Source organism: Daphnia magna, linkage group LG10, assembly GCF_020631705.1.
Source record: "Daphnia magna isolate NIES linkage group LG10, ASM2063170v1.1, whole genome shotgun sequence".
Taxonomy (NCBI): Eukaryota; Metazoa; Arthropoda; class Branchiopoda; order Diplostraca; family Daphniidae; genus Daphnia; species Daphnia magna.
The window spans coordinates 8,633,708-8,645,156 of NC_059191.1; the positions used below are offsets into that span (position 1 = coordinate 8,633,708).

The window sequence follows — 11,449 nt, forward strand, 5'->3', positions numbered from 1 at the left end:
CTTCGAAACGTCGCTACCAAGATATAGACAATCAACTCGAGCATTCCTTCCTATACAGAACGTGATGCATAAAAAAACCCAGGAAAATACAGAAAAAAAAAACAGAAAACTAAATATCTAAACTGTTCTACATAACCTATTGTGCTTTGAACTTGTGTAAAGTGTTATGAAACACTAGGATCCGGTTCTGCTTAAAGGGTTGCCTGTTCTCATTAAATGGGTGGTTATATTTGAAAAGATAATAACTGACGGAACTTGATTCGAACTGAAAAGACCTAAATCTAGATGACAGAAGTGTTAAATCGTCGATTTATCAGAAGAAATACGCCCCTGTTTCAGTTCCACGATGATACAAATGATGTCGTTCGAACCAAACAAAGTTTCTCGCTGTCGTGAAGGGACACCACCACAAATTGTTAAGCGGCGTGTAGCAGTTGATTAGCCTCTACACTAATTTCTAGGAATCCATGCGGATTCCAACTCGATTCGCCCCCTTCGGTAGCTAACCTTTAACTACTGTATAACTGTGGGTCAATTTCAACCAAACAAAATGTTAATGTTATCGCGCACATTGTTTACTTATGCAGCGTTTACCACGTAGACTAACGAGATGTTTTGCCATTGAGATGACGCAAACTTGAATGAGAAAAGCAAATCAAGAGAACGTGAGGGAAGAACAAAAGATGTAAGGCTTCGGTGTTTTACTTTAATGCGCTTAATTGCAATAGAGGAAGACCACAATTTAAAAACCAATCAACAGCAGTTCTAATAACGCATTTGCCAAAACTTATGAGCTGTTCGAAGAAATCGCTAATCAAGAAAATTTGAATTTGGCGGCCCCACCAGTTTTAATTTTCAATTTTGCTGCATGCCTACTTAAATTCTTTGATGAACTTGATGAATTTCCTATGTGTGTTGCTTCAACCGAAAAGAAATTCGTTTCATAACCGTCCGCGTTCGAGTTCAATTGTGATATGAAAGGGTACGTGCTGCTAATTACATTCATCAGACTTGTATTTCAGCTGCGGCGCAACGTATACCAAGAAATCTGGGTGTAATGAAATGGGAGCAACTTCATCAGCAGACCTAGCGATTTTCCACAACTAAACATCGTATAGGGTTTGCTAGGAATAATACGAGAAGAATAATTAAAAAAAAAGAGGCTTTGTTTCGTTCCGGGATTGAACGTAGCGAGATTTTGAAACAGAGCCATTGTGACAAAGAGCTTTTTAGATCAATGCTCTCTCGTTTTCGACGAAATTCGATTTTGTTATGAATTCAAGGGCCGCTGAAAGTCCTTGACTCTGGCTTTGAAATTCTTTTTCATTTCTCACAATTTCTTAAGATAGCCGTATATCGCATATCACGCTCGCTCGGTTTTCTCAAGGGAAAGAGGGGAAACAGAATGTCGACGATAGGAAATAGCGATATGTTTCTTACGGTTTCAACGAAGCCTCTGCAGTGTAAAGAGTAGAGAGAAACATCTTGGCTTTTTCTTAGCGTTGCCTAAGTGATATTTACTCGTCTGAATTCTCGTTTCCCACGAAAACTTGTTCTGCAATATTCAGAAGCACCAAGAGAATAAGTAAATGAAGTGGACGAAATTAGTTCCAGCCTCACCACAATTTTGAAAAAAAAAAAATCAAATCTGGCACGGAGATGCTAATGGTGATGATCTTTAGTCCTCAAAAGCCATTTTTCGGAATTCATTTGTCAATATACGATTTATCATTGCAGGCTTTTAAAGCTGAAGACTAGGATGTGGAACGTAGTAACCGGGGTAACGAACTGTAAAAGTGCGTAGCTAGTTATTAACATTAACGGATATTGTTCACAAAATTCACAACGCGATCTAAAAACGCATAGTAGAAATCAGTTCACTAGATGGCAGTCAAGAAGAAAAGTTCAACATTTTACCACTAGATGTGTTGTAAGCCGTGTCGACATCAGGCGCTGTCCTGACTCGGCCTGGCTGTTTTCCAATTCTCTATCAAGGTCACAAGCCATTCGTCTAGAGTTGTGCGTCGAGACCAGGCTGGCTGTTTTGTTAGTTGTGTCCGTCGCAATTTCAGGGGTTTCTGCTTTGATCGAAAAAGACGATCTTCGTCCATCTTGAAGAAAAGTGAACAAAAGTGAAGCTCTACTTTGAATTGGAATCAAAGATGGCGCAGTATCAAACATGGTAAAAGCTGCAGCAACAACGCCTCTAATGGTCGTCTCTGTTTTCCGAGTGCGTGGTTGTGCCGTCAGCTCGTCTTCTCTCCACTAGTTTTTCAGTGTCGGTAGCTCTAGAATTTTCCCGAAAAAGTTGAAAACGATAACTTTGGATACGACACAGACACACACAGTTTAGAGCCGCTATTGCATAATGTGGAATCGTGATGGAGGCCACAACCTTGCAGCAAACCTGACCTCGTGATGGGAAATGATTAGGTCATTATTACGTGCCATCGATTGTGGCCTTACCAAGAAGCATCCCTAGTAACAAACGATTGGAAACATAGTGAATCATGGACAAAATGAGCGAGACATTACCAAGGTACAGTCATGCACAATTCTATTTCTGTTTAAACCTTCTCAGTCCATCAGTCCAATGCTGCTAGCCCTGCTTTTAGGTAGGGGGGGTCGTCATACGAATTTTTAACTCTTTTAAATTTACTAAACCTTCTAAACAACAAGTATTGGAAGAAGGAAGAAACAAAAGAAAAGCTTCTTTCTTTATCGATGGATTAGAAAAAGAAAAAATTGCGATAAAAAAGAAACAAACAGTATCGTGTAGCGTAAGAATTTGCCTAGTGACATAATAAGTCGTAACCTTTGCAGCCCACTAGATTCACGCTTGAAAAGCGCCACAGTATATGGCAGAGGAAACAGTGTAAAGGAAAATAAGAAAAAAAAAGAAGGACGGCCCTCAGGCGGAGGGGGGAATAATTGAGAGAGGGGAGAGAGAGAGAGAGAGGCCGTAGCCGCGTTTTTTTTCGTCCTTGAATGCAACTTTCTCCTTTTCTCCCCCCTCTTGTGCTTAGGCCGACATTTTGGTGTGTGTGGTTCGTTTCGTGCCATCGAGCATTCTTTTTTTTTATTCGATAGTCCACACGGTTACAGCATGTTTAGTTGACTTTGTTCTTTTCTTTTTTTATCTTAACAAAAAAAAAAAAAAGATTTGGGGCTCTCCAATCTTCTCATTTATTAATCACATTATTATTTTTTAGTTTTTTACTTTGGCTTGTAGGGGAGGGTTCATAGATAAGAACAAGTTATATCAGCGCTCCAGATAGGACGCATATCATGGATTGATTAAAAAAACAAAAGATAGTTACGTTATGCACACTGATTTGGGGAGGGGAGAGAGAATGGAACTTTGAAAAAGTTTAAATGTTTTCTTTTTTTTTAACTTAACAGTGGTGTGTATATTAGGTTAAGTAAATATCAACTAAAAATGGAGTAGAAATAAATATTTCAAGCATGCGTGGCAACGTGCCAGTAACGTCCATTTTGTCGACAATGGCCAGCCTACTTTGTGCATTACTCGGGGACGTACGGTGGTGTGACGCAATAGAAGCCAACGGTGCCGCGTGAGTCCCGATTGACAACTTCCTCGTTTGTGCCAAAAAGAATACGGCGCAATAGGGACGGACGTAATCCTTTTACTAAAATTATTAAAGAAAACAAAACAAATTCAGCTGGTTTTTATTCTCACAAAGAAAACTGTTGTTCATCAGTTAATGGAATATTGATTTTAAATAATAATTATAATAATAAGGAATGTCATAGACGGTAATTTTTTCTTCCCGTCTGGCATAAAAGGATACCGTGTGCCCCTTTGATTGTAAATGTGTGAACACATGTGAGTTGAAACTGGAGAACTAATGCGGCTCAAAGTTCACCTCTGGTTCGAATTGGACCTGGCGTCAGCAAAGAGAAGGAAACTTTGCGGTGACGATCACTAAATGATTTTCTTCCCTTTTATTGGGCTTCTCTTTCTCTCTCTCTCTTAGCCTCCCCATCTCTGCCACGGACAGTGAAAATGTGTGGGCTGCCTCTCTTCTAGCTTTTGCTTTTCCGGATCAATAATCTACCTGTGACGTCATCGAAGTGTTACGTAAAAAAATATATGTGTACCGCCCCAGCTTTTGCAGTAGGATCTCAACGCCCAGTTTGAAGATGCTTCCCTAAAAATGATGTGTGTGTGTGTGTGTGTGTGTGTGTGTGTCTAACTCTATGCAAGCAGAGGGAGGAAAAAAGAAAAGAAAAAATAATTCTCATGATAAAAATGGTGTTGGCACAGGCTTATACCTGGACCCATCAATTTACTCGATGAAATAGTCTCTATTGATTTGGCCGCGTGAAACCAAGCGACCGTGTTTGAAGCAATCCGCAGCAGCAGCTTAAGTCTTCACTCAGTGATGGATGAGGTTGCTAAGAGTTGAACCTCCCCTCCCAACATCCAGTAGGAGATTGGTTGACTATCGATCTGAGGATCCATCCCCCCCCTTATTTATTTTTTTCTCCGTTGATTTTTTTTTTTGACCAACTACCTTGCTGTTTATCCCTTCTTCAGTTTTTAGTTTAGCATAACATGTTATGGCCTTTAAAAAAACACACACACACACACACAAAAAGAATGATCTAGAATTCTATCTGTTCCTCCCTGGCCGTTGAACCCTGATCACGTCAGGTGTGCCTGCGGCATAGCTAGACCGGTGTAAGAGGTTATTTTGAGAGAGCCTAATGGGGAATGAGGTAAGCGATAAATAGGCGATGACTCACGTGTTTTTTTCCCCCTTCTCTCGTAAGGTTACGTGATTCTTGTGTATTGTTACGAGTATTGGATAACGAGTGCGTTTTGATAGAGTGTTATGCCCGTTATGTATTAGCGTGAATGTGGGGGGGAAAATGGTTCGTGTTTGTTAGTGCGACAACTACATGGGCGGTAATCAGATAAAGAAATGAAAGTTGTGCTAGAAAAACAAACAAATTTAGTTAAAAAGATAAGTACATTTTTGGTGTTTGTACCTGTGCGTTGCTATGCGATTCATCACATTCTGTTGGCCAATCAGCGGTTTGGATTTCACGCTCTGAATTTCTTTGTTGCCTTCGTATCGGCTAGAAATTGACCGAGAATTTTTATTTTACGAGTAAGAAACGATTTTTTGTTGTTGTTGTTGTTCTTCTCCCACGTTCTTAAATCGGTGGACGTGTTGTCCTATCGAGAATTAATTAGACATAAAGGACAAAGACCTCTGTTGGCCATGACTTCCGTTGGGGATGATGAATACAATATGGCGATATCAATTCATTTCGTTGTCCTCGATGGTGCTATTTAAAAAAAAATCTGTCTCAATCAAAATGATAATAATTAATGAAAACTAAATGCCCGTGAATTCTTGATTGATTGCCACTACAAAATGTAAAAGACCTTGTTTTTACACGGCAACGGTCTGGCCTCGTTGCACAATGGTGTTAAATAATGTTATTGTCTTTTCGCAGTTCGAGCCGGGAGATGCGGAATCGTGCGGAGAAGCAACGGCGTGACAAGCTCAATGCCTACATTTCGGAGCTTTATAGTCTCGTTCCGTCAGCGGCTGCCGCCCCTAGGAAGCTGGACAAGACGAGCACGCTCCGTCTTTCGGCAAATTTTTTGCGCATCCATCAAAGTAAGATTGATACCATTATCGCAGAACTCTGCAATTTAAATATCTGTCATATAAAGACCAATGTTATCCACTAATCTATTGAGACTGGAATGGCGTTGCTGGCCAAATGCCCCCCCCCCCCTTTTTTTTATTTTCTTCTTCTTTCGCCTCCGCTTGACGTTGGGAAAAGAAAAGTTGGCAGTTAAAAGTGAACTCTTGATCACAGTTCTTGCTTTGCCAAAATATCAAGTGTTTTAATTGATTAAAAAAAGAATATTAACAAAAAAAAGGAGTTAAAACATCTGTTTTTGCTCCAGCGGTATCGGGACTCGTGTAACATAATGTTTGTGTGTGTGTATGTGTCATGGTTAAACAAATTGCTGCAAGACGTGACGTAATTTTGTCTAATTATTCGTTTGTCTTTTTCTGAACGCGTTTCGCTTTTATTAGATGTGGATCTTACGAATGAAGCCGTACAACCGATGGAATGCTTTAGCTGGTCATTCAATCTTAGAGGTGATTTCTTCTTTTATTTCCTTCTAATGAATTGATTTGATTTAAAAAGAACACATTTTTCTTGCCCTTCGCCCGAAAACTGGTTCGTCCCCATATCAGTTTACCTGCCTTCGTAATGAGGTCGAATCCACTGCTGTCTCCCCCTCCTCCAAATGATTGGTTTGTTTTCACCATAAGGAAAGAAAAACCCCAAAAAAAAAAAAAAAAAAAATGTGGACTTTGTTCCAGGGCCAAAACCTTCTTGCCAGCTCACCACCCACCAGCTCCCCCCGGTCAGTTCGTTCCGTTGGTTTGCTCACGACTTTGTCCACCAACGAACGAGCTTAAAAAAAAAAAAAAAAAAAAACCAAAGGCCTAAAGGTATTGCTTCCAGCTCTTGTGGCAGGGCAGTTGGACCGTAAACCCTCCACAATTTTTCCTATATATACTGTATATGTACAGTATATATTTATACTAGGAGAGATTCTAGTAGGGGAGGGCTTTTTTTTTTTTACGACTTTTTAGAGAGTAGTGGTGGGGTAGAATTTTGTTTTCTGGTTTCCTAGCCCTGCAGCCAAGACGACAGACCGGTCTATTGCCTATTTTTAAATGTCCATGGAAAAACCTACTAGCTCTTTTTTTTTCTTTTCTATCTTAGATGTTGTTTTTAAATTTTCTTTTTGGCAGAGACAAAAGAATTTTCTCTTTTCCATTCAGGCGACACTAGTAGGAGAAAGTTGTTGTACAGTTTCGAATATCTTTTTGATTGAGTCACGGTCGATGCATAGAAGCGAATCCTTCTTGTTGGCCATGCGTATCATCTTAATTTTTTTTTAAATTAGTGAGCCGCGTTAAAACCAAAACCAAAATTGCCCTTGATACGGAGATATGTATTGTCCTTGCCACAACGAGATGATTGATATTGTCATGTATGGTACATTCATCTCGAATGTTGCGTTGCCAGACTGTATTCGAATGCCGAGTTGGTGCAGACTTTTCACATTGACAGGAATGAAGGTTTGACTTGCGCGAAGGACGACGACATGAAACCTCATTTTTATTTGTTTTTAATAAACCAGTCTTCGTTTTTTTTTGGGGGGGACTAGAAAATGTTTCAATTTTAGATTACATGAACCAGTCTTTTAAATCACGATGCCATCTGGGAAAAGAAAGGTTGGGGAGGAATAAATTGGGTTGACCAGCTAGAAAGTTGATGCAACCTTATCTATATTATTAACATAAAAATGATTTTGATTTCATTGTTTTTTTTTTATTTAATTGTTTGTGATTTTATCTTATGTGTTTGAAATCGTGACAGAAATTGGACTCCTTTTTGCTTGTCGTCTCGTGCTGCTCTGGCAAGATCATCTACGTCACGGATCGAGTGGAGAAATTGCTCGGACATGCGCAGGTAACGTAGTAACACCAACCGGTTATTTTGCATACATCTTGTAATTTCTTTGTTAGGCAAATTGAACGTGTGAAAAAGTGTAGTAAATTGCCGGCAAAATACTATCAAAACAAAACATAAAACAAAAACAAACAAAAGAAGCAATTAATAACCATTACCTATCATTTACATAAATGTGTCAGGTTGCATAGCGTCGGGATCCGCTTCTTTTGACATTGACTTTGCAGTCCACTTTGTGATCCCGAGCGTTAATGCTTTAAATGTGAAATGTTTCCGCTTGGTTGCATGCTGTCCTCAAAGCCACTTGATTTTAAAAATGCATATCTAAACGCTTAGATGTTCGTCTTGAACGAACTTCGTAAACCGCAAAACCGTCTTCGTGTCAAGCGACTTGCAAGACGATAAAAATGAATATTTAATCGTTCAAAGGCATCGCAGTGTTGCCCTACAGCAAAAATGAAGGGCCACCTAAAATATCAAACGTAATGTACAGAGGGGAATTGAATGATTTGCTAGTTCTTGCAAGTCATACAGTTTCAGGTAAGAAACAAGTGAGCGAAGGACAAGCCAACGGACCAGCACAATTACAACTAACCTTGTAAGCTTTTGATCGATTGCGTAAGCTACGCTCTATGGCTGTGATCCATGTGGTTTACGAATTAGTTAACCTACTCAAGTGTTTTAATTATTTTATTTATATTTTTGAAATTTAGGTCGATATGATGGGCTACCAGTTATCCTGTTTTGTCCACCAGGCAGATCAAGATGCAATTGAAAAACGGCTCAGTGCTTTTGCTGCACAAGGTAATTATTTAGCGATGCCTAATAACGGCTAATTTATTCGCTTCCCGCTAATTGGGGTTACCGAGCACGATCGTGTTTTCGCGGTTGTGCAGTTGGCCCGTGTAACTTTGAGAGTAGACGGTCGTTGACCGGTGCAACTTTTGGACACTAAAGGCTATATTTTTGAATAACACGTATCCTCATCTCACCATTGCTTTTTAAAAATGAAACCGAAAATGCGTATCACACGTTTGTTGAATTTTTTTTTTTCCGTTTTGTGCGTTTGATTTTGACGATTGCAATTGTGTTTTTTTTTAGTGGCTGCTAATCCAGATGCTTCAGATTCTGCCGATGGACAAGTCTATTCATTCGAATGTCGCCTAGCCGGACGCCAACTCAGTCGGGGCGAACCGACCGTCTATGAACGGGTCAGTGTCTCAGGGACTTTTCGAGGCCCTCGGAGAAGACGTGACTGGGCTGATCTCAAAAGTAAGAAGACGATTCTAACGGAGTTTTTGTATTTCTGTTTGTTTGTTTTTTGTTTTCTTTTTCATATTAACTTAAAAAAAAAAAAAAGAATAATAATTTTATTCTAATTTTAGGCAGTGATAGATCTGTGGCAACTGTTCAACAACACAACGACTACAGCGAGCCGCTTTTTATTGGCTTGGTGCGCATTTTACAAACACCCAACACTTTACCTCCATTGACGATCATGCAAGCTGTTCAGGACGAGTATATCACTCAGCACACAACCGGTGGCACCATTATACAAACCGATCATCGCATCGCCATCATTGCTGGTTATCTGAGTGGCGAGGTGACGGGCATGTCAGCATACGATTATGTTTATAGCGAAGATTTGGAGTACACTCTCAAAGCTCAAAGCCTCAGTAAGTAGTTTTGTTTATTTATTTGCGGAAAAAGAAAAAACAAAACAAAAAACAACTGGTTGCCATGCCAGTGCTTTATTTAAAATATTGATTTGAAAATTTGCAGTGTTAACTCGGAGTGAAGGAATGGTGACTTATCGCCTAAAAACCAGTACGGGTCGTTTGATTTTCCTTCGATCAAGAGGTTTCATCCAATACGATGAAAACACGAAGGAAATTGTGAGCTTCTTTCTGCATCAATTCACTCATCGAGTAAGATCATTTAGAACATTTTGTTGCCCCTCCCTCGTGGTTAAGAGACAATGGAGGTCAAATGATGAATTATTCATTTGTGTGTCGTTAAAACAGCGAAGAGCAAGGAATGAAGGAAATGCAGGAAATGCGGGCCATGTTAGACAAACTTAACATTGCAACTGTTACGCCAGCGATAGCGTCATCGCCAACGAGCACGGTAACTTAGACAAAAATAAATACGTCATCATTTATTCAACAGAGCCTTGAGTCAGCCGTGACTTTAAATTATGATTATTTTTTCATGTGCCTATAACAGATTGAACCAGTTGGAGCAGCTTCTACTCAAGAGCCACTTTCTCGTTGTGTTCGGGCGTCAGTGGGGAAACCACCGCCTTCTTTTTCTTCTAATGGCTGCCACCTTGCGAATGGGTCTAGGGTCTCGGGCCTGCCTAGATCCAGTATTATGCCCAACGGACATAACAGTTTATGCATTTCACCCTCCTCTGAACTTCAGTACTCCCCTTCAGGATCGTCTTCGTCTTCTTTCAGTGAAGAACGTTGCCAATCTTCTACACCGCATTCGCTCGTGTCATCTCCCATGGAAATTCCTAATTTAGTTGCTGTTTCCTACCCATTTGCACCCATACCTTTCCCATGGCGACCATCGACAGACTGTTCTCCGATCACCACGACATCTAACGGTCACGTTAACACTAGAGAAGTTAGCAAGTAAGCAAGAAAAAAGAAAACGTGTTTTAATTCGTTCTTCCACTAACCGGCATGTTTGTTTTTTTATGTTTTTGTTTTTTTAAATTTTGGGTGATGTTTGATTTGATTGTTTGATTTGATTAGATCCCCCGATGTCGATCAGAGCGATCCTCTTGGTGAACCAGGATTGCTGGCTCTTACGCTGGATCATCAATGGGAAACGGCTCCCAATAGTCAGAGCATGATCGTCCAGCACAATGGGCCACAAAGTCATCAGCAGTCCTTGGTAGCCGTCAGTCCCCTTCAAGCTCATTTGCTTCAGTCATCGCCAAACGATAACATAGAACCGATTCGGTCCACCCTGAAATCGCCGCCATCGTCCACCAGCTGTCCCGTTCAACCTCCCCACCAATATCAGGAAGATGCTCTGAAAATCTCGATTCCCGATCGTTGTCCGACGAATGAACTGAGTCGAAACAACTGTCTCAACGGCTACATCATTTGGCCTCAAAAGATGTCGCCCAAAAATCGAAAGGAGAATCTTATATTGTCGTACTTGGACGTCGACAAGCATGCCTACAAACAGCCAGAGATTACCGGAACTGCTGACCAGCACTACTATCATAGTAAATTATTTTTTTTTTTTTTTTTTACTTTCATTTCTATGTATTTATTTTATTTTGATTTTTTCATCGTGTTAGGTGATTTAAAAGTGAATGCTGGAACCAACAGTGCATAGATTTAGCCGTGACGTTTTTTCTAGAACCGCAACCGGTGTACGACATGTGGAAGAAGATTCACAGTGACTGACGGTATGATGCCAACGAAAGTCTTGAAGATTTGATGTCTTCTAATCAGCTGTTTTATTCATACGTATCACTTTGTCCGAGGGAGAAATCGTGTTCATTCTTCGTTTAAAAAGAGGGAAATCAAATCCTTTTTTTTTTTTTTTCTTTTTTTTTAACAGCTTTGTCGGCCGTTATTCTGCTGTAAATGTCCAGTTTTCAACAGAGTCGATAAGGGTTTGGATGGTGTCACAGAATGCGCGGTATTCTTTATTTTAAACCATTGCTTTGGTGTTCCTCTCACCGACACCTCCCGATTTCCACTCATGCTGTTGATATCATTGTTGCGTTGATCTCGGGTTTAGTTAAATCGCACGTTGCGGCGTTGGCTGGGGCGGGAGAAAGGGTGTTGATGATGGCACGTTGTAAGGGATGGTGCTATCGTACCTTTGATTTCATCTCTCGCAATCGCTCATTTTTTTTTTTTATTTACCGGTTTAGTTT

General features: G+C 40.2%; 1 protein-coding gene and 1 long non-coding RNA gene across 2 annotated transcripts; one reads left to right on the plus strand and one right to left on the minus strand.

The window, feature by feature from the left end:
* Window positions 1–996: 996 nt before the first annotated feature.
* On the minus strand, window positions 997–2,047 carry LOC116932866. The gene is made up of 3 exons (XR_004399763.2): window positions 1,918–2,047; window positions 1,621–1,852; window positions 997–1,555 (listed from the first exon to the last, which is right to left on the minus strand). It is a non-coding gene; the product is annotated as an uncharacterized LOC116932866 (long non-coding RNA).
* LOC116932861 (neuronal PAS domain-containing protein 2) lies at window positions 2,005–11,107 on the plus strand. Its single transcript, XM_032940759.2, is given in 14 exon segments — window positions 2,005–2,539; window positions 5,491–5,657; window positions 6,087–6,094; window positions 6,096–6,152; window positions 7,450–7,542; window positions 8,256–8,346; window positions 8,644–8,814; window positions 8,928–9,218; window positions 9,325–9,446; window positions 9,448–9,470; window positions 9,567–9,669; window positions 9,769–10,181; window positions 10,305–10,786; window positions 10,862–11,107. Coding segments are annotated over 14 exon segments (2,088 nt in total). The 5' UTR covers window positions 2,005–2,510; the 3' UTR covers window positions 10,900–11,107.
* The last annotated feature ends 342 nt before the right edge of the window (window positions 11,108–11,449 follow it).